Genomic DNA, 23,428 nt, shown 5'->3' with positions numbered 1-23,428 from the left:
TTCAACAAAACATTATGATTCATGTTATCGACCTGAGAATAGTTTTGGAGGAGTTGATTTGTTTGGATGTTGACAGTTTTTTCATTTTTCCGCGCGTTACTATTATCTTCTTATATTATTTAACAGGAGCATGTAATATAGGAATCAGCCTGTAATTTTCTATAAATAACATTTTCATAGATTCATGATTTGACTTAGTTAATCTACTAATTGAGACGAGACGAGAACCATTGAGACGACGAGAACCATCAACAATGATGGTCTCTAAGAAGTACTTTACTCCAATGTTTATCGGCTAGGAAAGTAGTTATTTTATGACGGGGATTCACTCAATCACATTGTGTATGTTAGCTGATGAAGATTATCTCTGAATTTCATTAAAAAAATTAGATTTTTTGATGTTTTTAATTCTTCTCGACATAATCATCTTGATAGTTCGGATTTCATTAGTTTTCACATGAAATCATGAATTTAGTTTAATTGAACTAGAGTAATGTGAATGGGGTATTGATATCGATGCTCTTTTATGTAATCTTGTGTCGAGTTATTCAATGAATGATATATGTTTCAATGTCGTATAGAAATTGAAATATTGATTTTTCATCTATATAATCTACTACCTTCTAGGAATGCTCCGGACTCTGGAAACACCTCTTGAGAAACACTTTGATAAATCGATTTCACGAATAAACATCACTATCAACATATATTAATATAATAGATAGGCATAGCCAGAATGAAATCTGAAAGTCCTGTTAACGAAAAGCGTAAATTTTAACCTTTTCGAAACTAGGGTTATAATTTAAATTTTCAATGTTGAGTTTAGATATCAGACCAACCAATAACTATTTTAGTTTAGATTCATTTTACTAACTGAGAACTCCGCTCTTCGCCTCAATGATTTTTTTTGAAATACTAATCAATACATTGCGTTTTCTTCAAATTCAAGTATTATATTACTTTATTGTGAGATTTTCACAAGAGTTCACAAAACCTCAACCCGCATCACGTGTTTCACCATCGATATATAGCTAGCTTCAAGTGTTTTCATACTCGGTTTTGTGAACTGTCCAGTGAAATTGTCATAATGAAGTGTTATTTGAATACTTTATAGATTTAGATAAAGTATCGGCCAATTTCATGACATATCCTGCACTAATTTTTCAATTGATAATGGTTCATTCAATTGCACATATGGAGTTTGGTCAGTCAAATTGAAATGTTACTAGAGTATTTTGGTTCCTTCACACATGAAAGTTAGCATTGAAATTATTTAGACTGATTTTTGAAAGTTATTTTCAGTTCTATATTGAGTACAACAAAATTGCCTATTTAGATAGCGATATATTATCCAGATGGGATACTTTGAGTGGTCTAGATATAAGAGAAAATCCGTGGACATGTGAATGCGAAAATAGATGGTTGATAGAGGACCTGTTAGAATATTATTTGAAAATTGATGAGGAAGGAGCAAAGAAAGTTATGTGAGTATATATTGAACTAAAGATATGAGAATGATTTCACAGGTCATAATGTTGTGAAATAATTCCATTATTTGGTTTACAAATGACGGAAAATTAATGTGTTGAGTCAGATATAAAACAGAAGTCCCAATCTAGTACTAAATTTGTGGAAAAATTGCATCTCATCATTATTACTGGAGTTTTTTCCCAACAGCAAACCATTATTTCGACACCTCGACACATGTTTCGATCACTAAGAGATCATCTTCAATAAGAAGGTTGAACTAAATATCCTTACAATGTTATCCTTATTTATACCATAGATATCTCTTTTAGGTACCTGCGTCTTAAGTGTCTCAAAATAATTTCACAATATTGCCTCATCGACTATTCTTAAATTAATTTTACAAAGTGTACTTGTATAATAGTCAGGTAAAGCTATACATATAGTATTAGTATTATATTATAGGTATTGGTCCACCATCGTTACTCATGATATTATAATGTTTACTTATTTCTACACTCTCATAGACATCTAGATGCCTATTGTTGTTTTGTCTAATATTATTATTATTAATGAATGAAAGTCTATGGAATGGTTTTGTTGCAAAATATGATGGGCGACTGCTGCTTTTTCTGGTCTTCCATATTATAGGTGTGCTAAGTGTTCCTCATATCTTATGGATACTTTTGTTACTGGCGGCTATTTCCTGTATTGTACGTTTTTCTTTTGTGAACCTTTTATGTGTGAGAGGAAAAGTTAAAAGACGAAGCAATAGAAAATTCAGGCCAGCACGTTTATGCATTGTCTTTTGACTTTTCCCCTCACATACGAGATATTTACAAAAAGAAAAACGAACAATACAGGAAATAGCAGCCAGTAACGGTTTCTCGAGGAGTTTTGTAGATGACATAATAAGGAAGAAAAAGTTTAGGTTAAGAATGAACGAAATCTCGATTTTTAAAAACGGCGAAAAACAAGATAAATATATCTCAGTTCCATACCACCAATACACGAAGTTTTTAAAAGAAGTCATACACTACGGAGCCTTTTAGGAAATCCAAAAGACAAAGTCGAGAATTCGGAAAAGTCTGCAATTTATGAAATTAAATAAGGACTGCGATGCAAAATATTATGGATAGACAAGAAGATATATTAAAATAAGATATAAGTAACACTTAGTACACCTAAAATATGGAAGACCAGGAAAATCAGCAGTCGCCCATCATATTTTGCAACAAAACCATTCCATAGACTTTAGTTCATTAAGATTAGTTAGACAAGTTAACAGCAACAGGCATCTAGATGCCTATGAGAGTTTAGAAAAGAGTAAACATGAAAATATTATGAATAACGATGCACCAATACCTATGATAGTACCTATACTACATAGCTTGTTAAAATAATATTTCAATAATTAGATTCACCTGACTAGAACATAAGGACACATAGTAAAATTAATTTAAGACTAGTAGATAAGGCAATATTGTGAAATTAACTCAAGACACTCGAGACGCATGTACCTAGAAGAGGTATCTATGGTATACTTAAGGATAACATTGTAAGTAAATTTAGTTCAATCTTTCTCTTGAAGATGATCACTAGGTGATCGAAACATGTGCCGAAATGTTAAAATAACGGTTTGGTGTTAGGAAAAAACTCCAGTATTATTCAATACTACACCAAAGGTTCCAAACATTGCATCACAAGTGCATCTTATGATGTTTATCCATATCAGGGAATGTTCGAACTCAAGAAATGAACTTCTTGAATTTTTCGAAACATACCAAACGCTAACCAAACTATAAGAAGAATGAAAGAGGTTGTTATTTGAAGATCATATATGCCAATACCGAAAATGTTTTCAAATGGACAATTAATCAAGATTTTCATGTTCACAAACTACTCAGGGTCTCAGGATGGGACGAGCTATAGATACTGCTGCATCCCACATGTCTTGCCACACCCGGCAGGATCTTTTTTTCATCAACTATGTTACCATCTTCTCTCTTTGAATAAGACTTCGATATATACTCGAGCGATTACATTGAATTCGTTTGTTGATGTTGTACTACATGCACCGGCCGCTCAAAATCCAATTTTCTTTTTACCCTTTCAAACATTACACCGCATTCAGCAAAATTAGGTGAATGTCGCGTCATAGTTATCCTTGACTTAAATTTCTGTTTGGTTTCTGTTTTTAATGGCTGCCTGTCACTACTTCTATATAGTTTGATGGTTTGGCTTTATTACAACTCTCTGATAATAGAAATATCGTTACATTCTTTTTCTGTTTCCTTTCTGAACCACTACTATTGTTATTTAATTCCTTTCATTACCATCACTTTCCTCCATTAGTGAGTGGTCCAATGACCAATTCTAGATGAGTTCCTGTGATATCCTATGTACCCTATTTTCAAAAATTAGTCTCCCATTGTTCAGATCACTAGATATTATTCTGATTAAATCACCAAGTTAGGACTGGAGTTTTCAATATCCAGAGTGACGGGGAAACGTAATTTTTTTCTCGATTCATTTTACCACTGCGTTAAGATTCTTTTGCTGACCATTATTTCATACAATTCACGAATAGCAGGCAAATTGGCGTATATGTCTCAGAAAATTTTATATTTATAAAATAACGCATTCATGATAGTGATAAAGATTTTTGGGATGACTTCCACCACCGTTACTCTGTCCTGGGGAGTCGCTGGGAAATATCCGTCGCAAATTTCAGCTCTTCTTTAGAGGGGGAATAACCCTATCTATGGTTCCAAATGGCTGAAGTTCTTGTCTTTGGGAAGAGAAATGCTTAACGATTTCTTTCCCTCTCTTTTTCGGATGTGATAGTGAATGGTAGACTCATATTTGTTAGCTGCTTTTTGACAATTTTGTATCTATTATTTCATTCGTGATCCTAGAAAATGTCGCTTTACTGTTTTTGAGTTTCACATCCTTTTCAGCTTTTCTCTTCATTGTTAACCTTATATTTCAGTTGTTCAATTTCTTCTTTTTGATATGCTCCTCGTCTAGCGTTCCTCACATTACCTCTCCGTCTCTTGACGCCTCAGTTCTGTTCTACCATAATCATGTACTGACTTCAATCCTTTATTTTCCTGCTCTTTTGATAATTTGAGCGCTTTACTGAGTTTCTGCCGAAACTCGAGGTGACCTACTTCTTCCTTGATAACTATTTTGAGATCTTCTTATCAATGTACTGTTTTCCTCTCCTTACAGCATTGGAATAGTATTTATGGAATATGAAAAGATGGCCGCTAGAGAAAAATCTAGTATATCCTAACTAAAGTTGTCACGTTTTCTCAGTCCGTTACTACTCTATCCGTCTCTGATATCCAGAATCACATTACCCTGTATCTATTATTCGTAAAGAGCCATCTTCATTATTTCTCCCCTCTTCTATTGTTGCTCAGCTCATATAAAGTCTTCGTGTTCGGCAAACAGTTCCAACTATAAATACAGATAGTCCTGTAGGGTTATTCGACTAATTTTGTAGACCTACTAGAAGTCATTATTCAGATTATATAGAATGTATAAATCTGACGACAACGCTGTATTATTGAAGCCGACTACAACTATGGCCACTCTTGTAGCTTTTCAACAAAGTAGTCGACCTCAACTTACTCAATCTCTCTTCATTTTGCAGACACTTGTACTGTATTAATTGCTGAAGAAGTGCTGAAGAAGAGAGGAATACCGTCTCTATTATCTGCTATTCATTCATTGCTTCTATGTATTTCCCTAAAAACTATAGTTTTTTCCTTTCCTCGTGGCAACTTTGTGTTCCACGTCTTGAGTGACTATATTGATTTATTCAAGCAGGACTGTATTACTCTGATTGTGAATTTAATTTGGAAGAAAATGACCACCTCCGTTGGTTTCTCGAAGTATCTATAGCTTCTCCTCTGACTCTGAATGAACATTCTTCCTCATGGCGAGACATAAAGTATTCTGTGAAATTTGTTCTATGTCCTGAAAAATCTATGAAATCTATGAAAGGGTTCCAATTCCAAACTAGCTTTTGACTACTCATTACTTCATTCGGTCTGGTGACTCTGGGACAAGAGGTCCTCTGATGCTTGTTTATGTCCAAATCCCAAGCATTTCTGATACTTTCCTACTTCCAACGAAACTGCTTTTTATCTTTCCAATTTCAACATTTTCCATTTCCATTAACCTAAACCTTGTAGTATTTTTCGATACTCGAATTTACTCAGCAAAGTTTGATGACCTTTTATAATCAATTATGGTTCATATGAACCAACGAGTAAATTCACCGCTGAATACACATTAGACATTGCTGAATGAATCTCGTCTCAGCGAGTTTTTTAGAGTTCTAACTTCTCTTGCCTACAAAAGCTATTTGAAAAATTTGAAATAAAAGTATTAATTGTATTCAAGGAAGACTTCATTGTGAGATTTTCACTACATAGTTTTACAAAAACGCAACACGCATTCCGCTATATATTAGCTTCTTCACACGTGTCTTTACTCGTAAAGTATAGCGAAACACGTGTTAGTAAAACTGGTTATTGAAAATCTGACAATAAAGAAATATAAGAAAATAGACAGACAATGAATATGCAATGGAAAAGAATAAGAACACTAATTGGTGAAAATAAACAAATTTTTGTGATCTGAAATGAATGAAGTCATAAGAAAAAAAATGACATAAGCAAAAAGTCAATATTAGGAAAATGTCAAGGAATGAAGTGAATTGATACTGAAAATGAGAAAAAACTACAAAAACATCAAACCAAGCTACTGCACGACATTTCAATTGTTGTTAACAAAAATTGTCGGGTGTTGACTGGCTCAGTGCTGTTACCTCAAGAGTTATTTGCGAATCAACTGGACGTGCTTTTCCCAATCTTTTTCCAAATTTCCCGCTTTTCCAGTGTAGTGTACCGTTGTCTGTTTCCCCGCTCCTTTTTGACAATGGAGTGAGAACCTCCATTAATTGATAAAAAATATTGTCGAGCACGTTCAGATAATGAATAAGTTGTGATTCAAAGTAGATATACTAGTTACGTGGATATCCATAATAAAAAAGTCATAATATTTCAATATGCTATATATTTTGTAGGGAATCAACATAAATAACTGAAAATGCTGTTGTTGTTAAACATTTTTCAACTTCAACCCTTTTGGAATGTAGTTTAATGATATTATATGCTCTTTTTTCTAGGTGTGCTGCACCAATTGAAATGAAATCCTTCAGTTTCTATAATTTGTATGAGAAAAAAAGTCATTTGAGGTGTTTAGATTTATATGGTGCCAGGCCAGAAAGAGACGGTCCTATGCTTGTTGGAATATTGGCAGGTAGGTACCTGGTTTGTATTATGGGATGATTCCACATCCTAAAAGAGTAGCATTAACGATTCTAAACCACAGAGCGCTGGTCGGGTCATGAATTGATCATCTGAACCCTTCTGACAAGAATAACCTTGGAGAGGAAGAGATGACAAATCTCCTCATTTCCTTGAAAAATAATACAAACTTTCATTCGGGCAGCAAGTGTAGAAAATAAGATCTTGTGACACTATGCAATGTATTCGAGATTTTATTATTATAAGCACACTGAAGTCTTTGGCTCAAAAATAATTTAGTGAAAAAATATGAGCTCTTACTGAACTCGAAATGTTGTCCCTAGCCTAGAAGCAACACCGGGTTTCTACGGTTTATTTAACTTTTCATACAGGCTGAGTATACCTCCTGCAACATTACAAATTTAGCAAAAAAAGAACAAAACATTATATTGCAAAAAAGAAATCTCACCGGTGAATCTTCAGAGATATTGAATGATCATTAGAATAGCTTCCGTCATTATAAATACAAATCTGAGATCTTCTAGTATAGGTTAGCTTCCTTGAATCTTGTGTTGTGCTTTAGAATATCCTCTGATCGCCAGTTGAAGATTATTTCAAATAAGTACAATCACTGTTTATCCCAAATTGTATTGAAATTTTATGTGACTTCTACTATTAACCAACGCATTTGAAACTTAAACTAATGACACACACACACACACATTCACAAAATATTCACGCATACACACACATGCAGGTTATCAACAAAAAACAATACAAAAATTAAATCGAATCAAAAATACTTCTACAGTGTTTTTTCAATATAATCTCTATTAAACTCTCAATTGAGTATTGACAAAAATAATCGAACTGAATAATAATGTATTTATTTTAGGTGTATTAATAGCTATTCCTGCCATATTGTTTGTATTTTATGCCTATCACAAACGTTGGTTCAGTATCTGTGGAATATGTGATAACTCGCCTGCTGCGTATTCGAGGAGATTTTATGAACAAGGTGCTTCCGATGATAAGTTGTAAATGAGGAAAGACTAGTTACTTAGGTGTTTATACCCATTAGGTATACACTAATCGTTTGAAATAATATTTATATTATTTTTTGTAAGCTAAATAATTTTAATATATATTTAAAATTTTTGTTGTAATTTTTTTTTATTTTTCTCGATCTGAATTTATCAACCTGTAGTTTCAATCATTCATTATAGATGGCTTCTTGAATAACACATAGATCAAGTGTGAAATTAAACTTAATTCAAATTGATTGTACAATCGAAACCACATACATATTTTATTATACTTCATTTCAATAAAATCTAAGCGAAGATCTACAATTTGAGTGTCATTTCCAATCTATAATAAACGAACTACTGAATAAGTAAATTAATTTTTTCTGACACTCAAATTTATACTAATAATAATCGTTGACTATTTGAAATTATTTTTATCGACACTGAAATCAGATACTAATAATATCATATATTTGATTTAGTTGTATAAAACTTAAGGCAATTCATTTCATATCTTTACTTACAGCACTTTTGAAAAACAAAACGGAAAGCAAATGGGCTATTCAAATTCGAATCAATGAATGGGGATATCGTAAGCGATAAGGAATAGGGGGTAGGTGTAATTGTAGCAAAGTTGTTTCCTTCGGGTATTATTGGATAATAATTGAAAAACCAAATTTTGAGAAAAAATAGTTAACGTTGCCCCAAAGCTGTAAATGTATTTATCTTTCTCATCTTATTAGTCAGTGGGTTATGCTTGAAGACTGTAAACAAGTAAACAAATGTAAAGAAATGAACGTTTTTACCAGTCACATAGGTTGAATGGAATGACGCCTATCAGAAAACAACTACTCCTTTGGCTAATACCACGAAGGGCGTTGGATTATATCCGACAGGCGTCAGTGCAGGAATCTCCACAGAAAATTTCCTGCATATGCAATGGGCAATACAACTGAAAAAGTCGACCTTCAATTTTGGAACGGGCACACTTGCAGTCCTTAGCTCGCACAAATTTCGACTTCTGAGGGTTCTCATTCGTAGGGATGCGACAACTGGTTAACGGAAAAACAGATTTATGAACAGATTTAATAAATAATAGTTTCATATGCATATTCTATCGCTGCAAGGCAAATTATATAGTTGAAACTACCCAGTGTCTCTCTAATTGTCACTGTTTACGAGATCCCCATAAATAGACTTGATTTCACCAGAAAACCATTGTCAAGATGTTTCCATATTTTCCCACACAATTTATTAATTTTATTTTTATATCGTTTTTGAAAGAAATTGAGGACTCACAATTCATTTATGAGCGGTGCCATTAGCATCGATATATCTGATTCAAATATATTTGATGTAGAAAAGTAGATACCTACTCTTTCTAAGTATTGGACACGACTTTTGAAGTCGTAACGTGGATCCATTTGTGTGTATGTGTTAATGTAAATAAAAAAAATGAAAGGGGTATTTTCAAGAGAGATTAGTTTTTGGATAAAAAAATTTCAGAATCCTTTTTTCCATCTTCATTAAAAAAATTGTGAGATGCTTCAACATTGAGTTATACGAAAATCACTTTTTTCCATTCAGTTCAAACTCCAAACATGTGTTACGGAATTGAGTCAGATAGGAACGCTACACAAATACAGTATATAAAAGAGTTACGATATAAAATTTCATTTATATGAAGTACTCATTTCGTTCATAGCATTACGACTTACGACTTTATTTTACGGATGAGAAAAATCTACTGAGTACGTGTTAGAAAACCTGACAGTACGTAAATATATTCATGCGCTCATTTGATATAATAAAACCATAGGAATCTTGTTTGAATTGTAAGGGGTTTTTTTAAGAGAGATTCGTTTTTGGAAGTTTTCCACAATTTTTGGAATGTTTTTGTTATAGGTAGTGATAATATTGTTGTGAATATTTGAAGATTTCGTTATGAGCGTTTATTGATTTTTCTTTGTTGAAACTGTTTTTTTTTATTGATTATGGTCGCAATCCTACTTATACTTCAGGAGAAATTTGTGTGAATATATATATATATATATATATATATATATATATATATATATATATATATATACATACATACATATATACAATATATAATATATATACATAAATAAACATACATGATTACATACACTTATACAATTTGTGTATATTTGATTGGAGGCTGTAATAAATCATTAAATGCGGAATGAAATTGAAAATCAATGGAATGTCTAAAAACAGAAATAACCTTATACTGGTTTTCCAATAAAATTTCTAAAAACTCAATTAATTCGACGTCGATAATAACGTATTTTTTAGGTGTCTTAATAGCCATCCCTGCCATACTGTTTTTGTTATACTGCCACCAGAGAGGCTGGTTCAGTATCTGTGGAATATGTGATAAATCTGCAAGGAGATTATATGATCGAGGTGTTTCCGACGATATGTTATGAAGAAGGATGGAAGTATCTAGGAATATATACCAATAACATATGTAAGTACACGCTGATCTTCTGAAGTGATATTTCTGTAATTTTTTGTAGACTCTCGTAAGTTTCGACTTCTGAGGGTTGTAGTTTGGAATGGAGCAATAGCTGAATAACAAAAAAACAGATATCGATAAAGGTTTTCATTATCAAGTTGATTGATGTAGCCGTTACTAAGTTGTAGGAGATCATCATGAAAATTGAGAAATAAAACTTCTTATGTTTTATACCACTTGAATTTGTAACTAACATTACTGCAGTATCGTCCTGTATGGACATTTTCAAACGAATATTGTTTACGTTCGAAAAGAAAGTTTAATTTCTCAATTTACATGTTTTTATTATCAATTGTGAACTGAATAATTCAAATATATTTTAAAATGTCTATTAATATTTTTCATTTTCTTTGATTCGAACTAGTTTTAACCATTTATATTGAATAGCTTTTCCAATTATACCTATATTGAATGTAAAATTCATTTTACAATCAAAACTGCATATAGAAACATAGTCCATTTCAATATCATCGTATTTAGTGAGTCATATCAAGCCCATCACGAATAGCTCAATCGTTAAGGCATCCACATATGCAACGATTTCATATTAGTATTGATAGTAATGAATAACTATTTTAAATTATTTGTGACGACACTCAAATTTGGTACTGATAGTTATTCAACACTATATTGGGAGATAAATGATTTCAGAAAGTCTTCTCATACATTTGATTTGGAAAAAGTTGTTCAAAAACTTATGCCTCGAGACAATGATCTTGGCGTTGGCTACAAAACGACTGAAAAACAAAAAGCAAATAAATGAAAAATTGTACGATGAAACTGTAAAATTTAACGATGAAGCAGAAGATCTTCTAGCTAATGCCATACAAATGATTGGTTTTATCAAAAAATATGAGGAATATATGGTAGTGATTTTTGATACATCCAAGAATTTGACATAGTATGGTGGATAATGGGAAATGCTGCTTCCTAATAATTGTTGTTCAACCTTAGGGAATTAGACGTCTTGGGTATCATAATGAATAATTGTGAAAAAATTTACACACAAAATGTTTATTACTTTTCGGTCGGTAGCCAGGCGTTTCGACGTGGGTGCTTTGTTCACTCACTCGAATTGACTGCCGTGTTGATCGGTGGTTCAAGCCCTAGTCTGAACGATCGATTTTCACTTGCTATCGTCCAACCCGTGTTAGCAATCACACGTTGAAAGGTAAGACCTCGTTAATCCTTGGCTCGCACAAGTTTCGACTTCTGAGGGTTGTCGTTCGTAAGGGTGCGACAGCTGGTTAACGAAAAAAACAGATTTGAAACATTTCTTTTTAAACAAAACAGATTTCGTTTTTATATTCATAATGTCAGTAAATCCATACAACTTCCTTTTTTGCCAAAAAATATTTTTTTATTGGTATTCCTGGAGAGCTTTCCAAATTTCTAGGTACGTGTTAAACATCGATCAGACCACCAACGCCGACATAAAAACTTGTGAACCAAACGTGTGTGTGGTTCCGTTTATGTTTCACTTACGTTCATGCGGTAATTTTGATGAAGTACTCATCTTGGTTTTTCACGGTTTGCCTTCGATCGGGAATAAGAGGAATCAGCGATACAGGCTTCAAATAAATATAATGTGAGGAATTAATGAATTAACTGTCTTACTTAAATTTATTTCCAAAAATATTTCAATAATCACAAACTAATTTATTTATAACAACACTTAGCAACCAACGCTGAATTTATTTCCACTATTTGAATTTCTTGTTTAGCCGCTCGATTCACTTTCTGAACTGCCCCCTTGGGTCGGAAAGACGGACTTATATCGTAGTCGGATCGGTACTAGAATTTTACCGAAAATTTCTCTGGTCCTTCTTCAACTGTAGCACTCCTTTTACTTCTGGATTCTCGTAATGTTTGGAGCTGACCAAATTTCTTGTTGAATACCACAGCGATACCCCTGGACACAAGGAGATCCTCTGCCACGCAGTGAGCTAGTGCGTAATCAACTGGAACCTTGAAAAGGTCTCGTGACTCTTCTTGAGTTACCCCATGTACGACCTTCTGTCCATTCAAGTATAAAGACATGAACTTCTGGAACGTCATTTCATCCTCTGGTGGTCTGAGGGCGCGAAATTGGTCGTGATTTCCAGCATAAGGAGCCAGTCTATGAAAATGGACGACCTTGGCTTTCCCCGAGGTGTTCTTTGAGCACTTTCCGTCGTCTGTTCCTGGGTACCACTGTCTGACGCCTTTCTTCTCCACCGTCTTCAGACTCCTACACCCGCTTCAGAACCCCGTTTTCTAAGGTAAGGAAGTTCCATTGGGCCCAGTAGGACTTAACCGCTGGCGAATTGCCTACTACCTCTTGCCACGATGGTCTTTGATTACATTTCTTCCATCCGGTGACTAAACCAAGATCTGGGTCTTTCTCTTGGCCTTCCTTGATTTTATTGTTCTACAAATAGTCCTACAAATAGCTGCTTCCTTCTCTTCTCATCGGCAATGTGAGCAATCATCGAGACATGGTCTCCGTGACAGGGCATCTGCGTTTTTCACGGGGGCTTGCTGGATACAGACCCACGATTGACCCCCTTCAGTTTTTCTGCTTTGGTATTGGTTCTTTGAATGTTTGGACATTCGCTACGCACATGCTCAATTTTCCCACAGTTCCAGCATCTCATTTGTTTTCTCTCAGGCAACACTTCTTTTATCACCTCTCTAATGGTGGCCTCAATATCAGCTGGCACCCGTCCATCTTTCTCGATAGTTCGAGTTTCGCTCTGGTAATTGTAGGATTCTTTTGCAGCCTTGAACTCCAGAACGCTTGCCAGTGCATCCACGAGATGTTTGGGATGTTTCTTAGTCACAAAGTGCGTCCAAGAATGCCTGAATTGCTAACCACTCCATTACATTTTCCGGTGTAGCAGGATATGCCAGACAAACCAATCGAGCAATGTCGGCTTCAAATTTCTGTGGAGATTCTCCTGATTTCTGGCAGCAGTTCTTCAGCTGTGAATGGTAAACGTGCTCTAGGTGGACCTGCCCATACCGTAGCTCAAGATGCTTTACAAGTTGGTCATAGTCTTTCTGTTCTTGGGCCGTGAGGGTTTGTAAAATATTCGTTGCTTCTCCACGCAACGCCAGTGTTAATGCTACCACCTTTTCACCTGCATTCCATCCATTCGCTCTGGCCGCAGCTTCGAATTGTTGGCGGTAATTTGCCCAAGGAGTTTTTCCGTCAAACTGGGGCAGCTTCATGGAGTTTTCCTGGTTCATTGCCTTTTGAAGTTATTCCATGTTGAGTTTTACTTCTACCACAGTTACTGTGGTGTGGGCAGAATTAATGATTTGGTTTTACAACTTGCTAATTGTTTCCTTCATCTTGCTGATTTCTGCCTCAATCCGCCTTTGATTTCATCGCCTATCTTTTTCCATTCTCTTCATTTCTGCCCCGATTTCATCTTTGACCTCCTCTTTTCCTTCCTGATTTTGTCTATCTCTATCTCGATGGTTCCTATCCTTTCTTCGGGTAGACTCGCCACACAACAAAAGTCTTTCTACAAGCCTTCTGCATTTTCTAGAATTTCTTCCTTCAAGCTATTCGAATTCTCTAGAAATTTAACTTCCAATTTTTTGAATTTTCCAGAGGGACTTCGAATTTTGTTGGAATTCATCTTTTAAACTCAACGAATTTTCGAGAAGCTTGTCTTCCAAACTCTTCGAATTTTGTTGAAGTTCATCTTCCAGCGATTTCGTGAGCAAACTCAATGAGAATTGAGTTTGCTCATTATTGAACTCAAATTACCCCCAGAAACATCGAATATATATGTTTCGGGATCTTCTCCTGATTCAGTCAAGTTATCCCACAGTCTCTTATGGAGTACTGATTTCTTTCCAGAACAATCTAGCTCCCTCTCCACCAAATCTTGTTTCAATTCGGCGACTTTCAAGTCCGCTAGGCACACTTTCCTCGAACACATTTTGTCTCTTATTGTCTATTTTCCACAAAACTGAGTATATCCACTCGTTTTAATCGAGTCTGAAAACACTTATTTACTTTCACAAATCTATTTTTCGCGATGAAGGTTTACCAGTTTATAATTCCGTAGTCTGGTACTGTCCACTTCGTGAAACACAACGAATTACCAGTCTCTCTACGCGAACAAATAGTCTTATAGTCAATTTCCCCGCAATACAAAGTTTGTCCACTAAGCGCTCACAGATGCATTTTACAAATCCCATTTCTGACACCAATTTTGACAAATTAATGAATTAACTGTCTTACACAAATTAATTTCCAACAATATTTCAATAATCACAAACTAATTCATTCATCACAACACTTAGCAACTAACGCCTCAATCCAGTGGACCTTAATCCGGTGCAAATATAATAATATAGTGACGGATCGCCCCATGCTAGAGAGCTCAATAGAAACCCATTCGAATCTACCACAGTAGCATTCACCAAAAGTATCAAGAGAGAAGGAACTTGACTTCACAATTCCAATGGAAGAAGAAGTAACTATCAGGTAAGGTTAAATATCTGGGAGTTAAATTAGATCCCAGACTGACCTGCCCCAACTTTCAGATAAAATGGAGGAGTAAGCATTGATAGCCGCATCTATGAATAACCTTAGGAGTTGAACCGATCATAACATATGCTTCTGTAGTTTGGTAGTCAATAATGAAATACGCGACTGCTATTAAGAAATTAGTAGGGTGCAAAAATTTATACCTAGGGATGATGAGAGCAGAGAAAACGATACCAAAATCATTTTTGAAAACATGCAAAACTGTATGCACGTAGAAATGTACGTTGAAATGGATTAATATTCTGAGTAAGCTGAATGAGGATATTAATAATTTCAACAAATCTGAATACAACTTCTTGTGTTATCCAGTTCGAAGAACAATTAGCTTTCACTGATTTCCACCCACGATCGTCAATTCTCCCCTATTAGGAGTTTTTTCAGATCTGAAAATGACAAGCCACTTTACATTCGTCCCCTTGCTCGACAATTTAGAAGTAAAAACTAAAAGATGTCACTTAACTTGAGTACCCAGCATCCGACGTGTCCTCTGCTTCACAATCTCGACCTTATCGTTTTAAGCACTCTCCAAGCCTCACTCGACTCACAAAGAACGCAAAACAAAAGATAAAGGTGCTAATATAACTAACGTAGGCCCGGAAGTCTCATTATGAGGTTGTCCCTGCTTTGATCGTGCGAGATGAAATACGATCGGCCTTAGGCTTGTTCAAAATCCACGAGAGTCTCTGTATGATTCAAGTTTAATTTAATTTAAGTAAATTTTGCAACTTTTGATTATGAAAAAAATTGAGCCCTACTGTGAAGAAATTTTATGGCGCTTGATTGCGATAAAATTACAAAGAAAGTTGAATGCATCGACTGATATTTCGGGGTAGATTGATACCAAGGAATTATTATACAGTAACTTAACTAAACCAGTACTTCAATTAGTTCATTCAACCAGACAATGGAAAAACTACAGCCTATTCTCAATAAGATAATACTTTTCACGTATTTCAATAACCGTAGCAGAGGAAAATATCCAATTTTTTCAAAAAAATTTCATAATACACTTTCAATTATCTTATCTTCCCAGAAATGAGAGAAAGAAACTACAGCAGTACTTATATATAAGTGTTGCCCATCCTTACACTTTGCTGAACCATACTGATAATGGGCCAAAAGCCCGAAACACGTGTCTATGGTTTGCCACTTTTTCGAATGCTATGTCCGATATATATATATATATATATATATATATATATATATATATATATATATATATATATATATATATATATATATATATATATGCTCAAGGTTGCCCCTTTCCTCTCATGCAGACCTACGACTTTGTAGGTACGTATGGCAGATACCCAACGGAAAACACAACAACTAACCCAGCTAATGCCGCGCAGAGAGTTGAAGTAAAACCATCAGGCACCTGTGCCACGTCTTCTACTCGGAAGACTCGTCGCAAGTTACTTCCCACTATGAAAAGCTGCAATTAATTTCATTTGGTAGATCCGACCAACTGATAGACCGGTTTCGGGGTGTTTGCTCCATCATCAGTACCGGACATGGTCTCTTGAGTATCATGACCAAACAAATATAATTCCAGCTATTCATGGAACCTCTCTGCAATTGATTCAGTGGAATGTCTACTGCGCCACCTGCAGACAGAGCCAAGAAACAACTCCACAAGCATACTCCGGGGTGGGAGTCGGAATAATGCCACACATACCCACAAATTCGTAGGTCAGCATGAGAGGAAAGGGGCAACCTTGAGCATGTCATAATGCACCTCTCCGAAATATTATTCATTATTCCGACTTCCACCCCGGAGTATGCTTGTGGAGTCGTTTCCTGGCTCTGTCTGCAGGTGGCGCAGTGAACATTCCACTGAATCAACTGCAGAGAGATTCCATGACTAGCTGAAATTATATTTGTTTGGTCGTGATACTCAGACAGTTCACACCGTTCTGAAGAGAACATGTCCGGTACTGATGATGGGGCAAAGACCCCGAAACCGGACTATCGATTGGTCGGATCGACCAAACGAAATCAATTTCTGCTTTTCATAGTGGGAAATAACTCTCGACGAGGAAAGGAACAACCTTGAGCATGACATAATGCACCTCTCCGGAACATTAATTCAGTTAAGCTGCTGGAAAATGATTACATGAAAATCAAAAGATAAATAAATAAGTACTATTCTGATCACTCCCATATTGATTTCAATTTAAGAGCCACCGGTAGACAGCTGTTTCAGCCTATTGGGCATCATCAGTACCGGTCAGGCGGTTCCACTTATATCTCGCTTGCGTTTACGCAGTTATTTTTATTGAGTACTTTTCTTGGTTATTCACATTTTTGTCTTCAATCGAGAACCGCCTGCGCGGTACTGACGATGTTCAATAAGTTGAAACAGCTGTCTGTCTACCGGTGGCTCCTAAATTGAAATTAGTATGAGAGTGATCCAAATAGTACTTATTTATTTAACTTTATATATATATATATATATATATATATATATATATATATATATATATATATATACAGTGTCACACATAAAGTCCGCATCAAATGGGATTTTTTTTTGTTCATCTCTTCAAGCAACTTTTGATATCTCCATTAGGTTGTGCTTTAAAAATGATGCCAAATGACATGCATATGACCGATCCAGTGATTTTTCTTCCCTGTCAAATTTGACATTTTTTCCAAAAAATGTTCAGAAAAGCAGTTATTGCTCGAAATTTCGAAAATCGGTAAAGAGAAAAGATGATTGTTTTTTCATTTTTTACCCATATACCAATTTTTAGCTCTCTAGTACAAATTTAGTTTTTTACAGTTTTTCGAAAATTTGACATTTGCCGATTTCTCAAATTTAGCCAAACCTCAACAAGGATAGTGCTTTATGCCTTTTTATTACCAATTGCAATTCTAAATACAACTTATTTCGCAAAAATTTAAAACACCAGAAAAAATGATGCCAAAAATGATGCAAAGTTGATACAGTTTTTAAAAACAGATAAATATTTCACTTTATTTCTATTTTTTACGAAATAGCTTGCTACATCAGCATTATTTAAAAACAATATCAATGAAAAGTCAATAATTTATTCTTTACTGCACTTTTCAAACAGTTAAACTTTGATTTACTAATTACGAAAAATTACAACGCAATTAAACTAAGGGAAGGAATTATACGAAAGTAATTTCACATTTACTAAATATCTTTTATGAGATATGAATGAACAAAATTACTTCAGAAATCAATTTAGATTTTGTTACCTAGAAAACTAAACCGTAAAAAATTCTAACAAACATCTGTTAAAATAAAGTTATAATTTAAATTAAGAACACTAAATCAAATCGAAACATATGCCTAAACCATGTAAATACCAATAGAAATACAAAATAAAAAGTCACATAAAACAAACATCTGTTAAAATAAAGTTATAATTTAAATTAAGAACACTAAATCAAATCGAAACATATGCCTAAACCATGTAAATACCAATAGAAATACAAAATAAAAAGTCACATTTCGGTGTGCCTTCCACCACGTTCAATGCAATCAATTGTCCTTTTTAAAACATCTTTAACTGCATTCTTCATACTACGGGGTTTCGTGCTTACAACACATCCTCGAATAACTGCCTCTAAATGGTTTATATCTCGAAAAGGTCTTTGCTTATATTTCTTTTGTTTTAGGTACCCTCACAAGAAGAAATCTAGTGGGGTTATATCAGGAGATCTAGGCGGCCAAAAGTGTTCCATATTGCGACTGATTACTTTGCCCCTAAATATTTCCAAAAGACGCTCTTTAACCACCCTTGTAGTATGAATAGGTGCACCATCACGCTGATACTACACAACATTTCTTACTTGAAGGGGCATTATCCAAAACTTCAGATAGTTCGGTATTCACAAAGTGCAGGTAGTCCGCAGAATTTAAATTATGTCTAAAAAAGTATGGTCCTATAATTTGATCGTGTAATATGCCACACCATACATTCGTCTTAAACGAATATTGATCTCGACATTCGATTACGAAATGTGGGTTTTCTTTTGCCCGCCACCTGCAGTTTTGCGAGCTCACAACGCCATTTGAAGAGAAGGTCGCTTCATCTGTCCATAAAATTTGATAAGGAAAATGATAATTTTCTTCTTTTTCCCCTTGAAATCAAAAAGAAAAATACAAGCGCATATCGAAGTCCCTTTCTTTAAATGTATTGATAAATTTCGGTTTATAAGGCGTAAATTTATTTTTGTGTAAAATACATCGTACACTCTCTTGGTTAACATCTAACATCTGTTCTATCTGCAATATCTTGAATACTTGTTTTTTAATGTTCTACGACATCCAAACATATTTCAAATTTCACTTCTTCAGTATGTCTAGAAGGCTGATGTGCTTTTCTAAAATTACTCTCAACCGAGCCAGTAGATTTAAACTTAGCTATTATCCTACTAACTGTTGACTGATGAATATTTTTTGCAGGATGTCTGACATTGAAAATATCAGCTACTTGTCGGTGACCGGTATTCTCGCCGCATATTAAAACGATTTCAATTTTCTCTTGAAGATTCAGCATTTTTAACAACACACTAGACAACGTATAAACTATTTTAAATCTAAAACTGATAAACACTATTTTGAGTTATTCAACAAATGTCATATGACAATGAAATATTTTGCTTATTCAGTTCAGTTCAATTGTTTCCACAATACCCTTAATTTAATTTTGTTGAAATTTTTCGTAATTAGTAAATCAAAGTTTAACTGTTTGAAAAGTGCAGTAAAGAATAAATTATTGACTTTTCATTGATATTGTTTTTTAATTTTGCTTATGTATCAAGCTATTTCGCAAAAAGTAGAAATAAAGTGAAATATTTATCTGTTTTTAAAAACTGTATCAACTTTGCATCATTTTTGGCATAATTTTTTTTGGTGTTTTAAATTTTTGCGAAATAAGTTGTATTTAGAATTGCAATTGGTAATAAAAATGCGTTGGAAAGATAAGTTAGGCATAAAACACTAACTCTGTTGAGGTTTGGCTAAATTTGAGAAATCGGCAAATGTCAAATTTTTGAAAAACTAAAAAAACTAAATTTGTACTAGAGAGCTAAAAATGGTTAAAATATGGTTGAAAAATGAAAAAACAATCATCTTTTCACTTTAACGATTTTCGAAATTTCGAGCAATAACTGCTTTTCTGAACATTTTTTGGAAAAAATGTCAAATTGGACAGGGAAGAAAAATCACTTGATCGGTCATATGCATGTCATTTGGCATCATTTTTAAAGCACAACCTAATGGAGATATCAAAAGTTGCTTGAAGAGATGAACAAAAGAAAATCCCATTTGATGCGGACTTTATGTGTGACACTGTATATATATATATATATATATATATATATATATATATATATATATATATATATATATTCCCAAATATAGATAATAATCATGAAATAATTCAAATTCATTTAAGCGAATACATGAACTGAAAGTTGTTCTAACCTCAACTTCAATATTCTAAAACAAAAACATTTAGTATTTAGAATTCCATCTTTTAATATTCCAAGTTCATAAACATCAAACTTGATACGATAATAGGATATAGAAATATAAAACAATCTTCAAATACGCAAACTTTGCACAGATTGCATACTGAGCATTTTACCTTATTACAGTGACCGGATCAAAGTTGCAATGTCAGCATATAAATCTTCACAAATATTGAGGGAGTTCAAGATCATCAACAGACAGTATTGAGAAATTCATTCAGTATCTATTGATCTTCAGAAAAACGGTTCGAACGGTTCAACCCGAAATTCAGATATTCAAATTTCTAACAGGGGAAACCTATTGTATTTGTATACTTATCTGTTGATGTTTCGGAGACTTTTTCCATCTTCATTACCAAACCTATGATCAATTTTATATTATCAGTGTCAATAATAATAATATCAAATTGATTTACATCAAAATACGAATTATAACTACAAATTATAATATCTTGAAAATGGATTGTCTTCTTATTTTCATATACAGAATTTTGTAAATTCAAAATACTGACAAATTAGATTTTTCTTCAAAAAAGCTAATTTATGTAGAAGGTAACAATCCTAAATAAAAAACTATTTCAAATATTAATTGTCCTCCTAAAAATAAAGTATTCAAACAAAATTAGTTTTTATGATATTTCAATTATCTTCGCATCATGGAGAATATATAATTGGAAAATTTACATTAATACCCCCAGTCCGACGTCTATTAGTACTATTTTAACGCAATATGACATACAGCGTCAGCCGCCTCTTTTGAAGTTATTTGTCGCCAGTCACTATTTCAATGGCTCTTTAGCGGCATCCTCAGGGACATAGCGGGTAGAAATATCTCTGACTTTGTGGATGAATTTCAGTACCACTTGCTCAAGACGACTATGTTGCTTTCTTTGCTGTACAAGCATGTTTTCATTCTTAAAATCCTTTCACTCTCAGACATTATCGAATGAACTACAGTGATGATAATTCAAGTTGTATAGTTCTAATCGATCATTTTTTCAGGATTTGCCTGACTACTATCGTTATTCGTTATTCATCCTTCCTCTGATTATAATTTGAGTTTTGACAAAATATCTCAATGGTGGGAAAAAGCTTGTTGGCTTCCTACTTTCCGATCATCTGAACAAAAAATGTGGAAAACTTTCAAAGGAAGAAGAAAATTTATACTTGAAACTCTGTTAAAGATATATAATGCATACACGAGTGTTCCTTTCAGATACAAATTGGAAAAAACCCTGTCGAAACAACTACTTTCACGTGAAGATCGAATTACAAAAAGAAAAAATATTTTCGAAACTACGTATTCACATTCATATGGTTAGAGATAGACATTTCATTCGATTGAAAAAAAAAATTCAGAAGTTTTTGCCTTTCTACTTCTTCGACATTAAACACATAAAGAAATGAGTGCTTCGAATGATATCCAGCACGATGCTGATGCGGTGGTAAGACAAGTATATTGTCCCGAAACTGCGAATTATACCATTGTGGATGATACTGTTCAATGTTAATGACATTTTATATCAAAACTATTGAACATTTTGTAGCGTTCCTATGTTCCATAACGTTCCATAACGAATATTTGTAGTATAGGTAAACTGAATGTTCTTATGAAAATACTTGTTTCAAAAGGATATTCTTCTTTTTGTAATTCACTCCTCTCAAGTGAGCCCTATTATTTTGTAGAGACATTTGTCAGGTGACTGAGAAGAAATAACAAGAACCCAACTGAATGCTAAAATTTTTTAGCTGAAATATTTTCTGCTATTCATTATAGGACTCTTATTAACAGAGAATATTGCCTCTACGGTGTCCCCCATCTACGTGTCTAGTAGAGGAAGTGTTCCCTACATCACGCACAGAGATTAGTTCTCCTTGTGGGTCTATATTCGTAGTTATTCTTTCAATATATTTTCTGGTTATCAAATATATCTATTCGCTAATACAATAACCATTTTTTATATAAAGACGGTTTTCGAGGATCACGCTTGCATCAGGAAAATCTCAATGGAACTACTGTATCCAAACTGTAATAACGGAGCGTAGAAAAGTAACACCAACAATACTTCCATCAACAATGCACTAGAGCCCAGATACATTCAGAAATTCTCATTCAACTAAAGAAAACAAAATTGCACGCACTATCAACTCACTAATTGAATTTTTATTCCAAATTGCCCGATAATTAAGCAGTGAAAGACCTTATTTACCCGAATATTCACCCGTCAACCCAAATAATAATATTATCTACCAGATTATTCACATGACATGGGCTTTAATCGCTAAACGTACGCCTTCTAATTGGGGATTGTAAAATCAAGCCACCCTTGACTGGCAACCCACTGCCGATTGTTCGAGTATCGGGTTACTAGGGTTACTTCTATTCATTCGTCTAAGCATACTGTGATTTTATTAAGTTCCTCTGACACGTACTTCACCTACGTATTGGAAAAGGGCAGTGTAAAGTGGTCTAAGGGGTTATTATTTTTCTTTTGAGGGAAAAAGCAGTGGACTGTTCTTAGTCCAAAATTATTACTTATATGACGATTGTCAATTATCTCATTCAAAAAATGTATAATAAAGTGATAGCAATATCAGATGAATTTGAAATACTACTATTGATTGCTGATTGCTTTCAGTGCGTCCTTAAAGCAATGCTTGAATCCATCATGATCTGAATGAGCAATATTATGGAAAATTTTCGAAACAGGTTGATTTGTTATTTTTCAAAATAATAATATTAAAGGTGAATTACCTTCGAGTAGTCACTGGTTTAGTTTCAATGAAACATTCAATTTTTATATGAATTATCTTGCTGATTTGATGGCATAACTGTATTTCAAGTTGTTTTCTAATTATCCGAGCAAGCAACAATACAAAAATCCCAAGTTATTTACCAAATAATAGGTGAGAAATAAACAAAATATAAGAATGAAACAAAATTACGTATTGCTATTATTGCTATGGCCATAATGAAAAATCGTTGAAATACACGAAGATCGTA

At 34.0% G+C, this 23,428-nt stretch overlaps 1 protein-coding gene across 3 annotated transcripts in view; it reads left to right on the top strand.

The window, feature by feature from the left end:
- LOC111507362 (CD180 antigen) overlaps positions 1 to 10,696 on the top strand; it is a 30,736-nt gene extending 20,040 nt beyond the window's left edge. For 2 of the 3 annotated variants that reach the window (XM_074185847.1, XM_074185846.1), the window contains exons 6-8: positions 1,303 to 1,484; positions 6,671 to 6,804; positions 7,687 to 7,949. In XM_074185847.1, the coding sequence (XP_074041948.1) occupies positions 1,303 to 1,484; positions 6,671 to 6,804; positions 7,687 to 7,832 (462 nt within the window). In that variant the 3' untranslated portion in view covers positions 7,833 to 7,949. Of the gene's footprint in view, positions 1 to 1,302; positions 1,485 to 6,670; positions 6,805 to 7,686; positions 7,950 to 10,138; positions 10,314 to 10,362 lie in introns of those variants that run through there. The other variant, XM_074185848.1, reaches the window with a different exon arrangement.
- Positions 10,697 to 23,428: the final 12,732 nt, after the last annotated feature.

The sequence above is a fragment of the Leptinotarsa decemlineata genome, unplaced genomic scaffold (genome assembly GCF_025532065.1).
Source record: "Leptinotarsa decemlineata unplaced genomic scaffold, Ldec_3_MD MMD2_tig00078346_RagTag_RagTag, whole genome shotgun sequence".
Taxonomy (NCBI): Eukaryota; Metazoa; Arthropoda; class Insecta; order Coleoptera; family Chrysomelidae; genus Leptinotarsa; species Leptinotarsa decemlineata.
The sequence above is the reverse complement of the archived record's forward strand: the minus strand, read 5'-3'. Positions and strand labels throughout refer to the sequence as shown.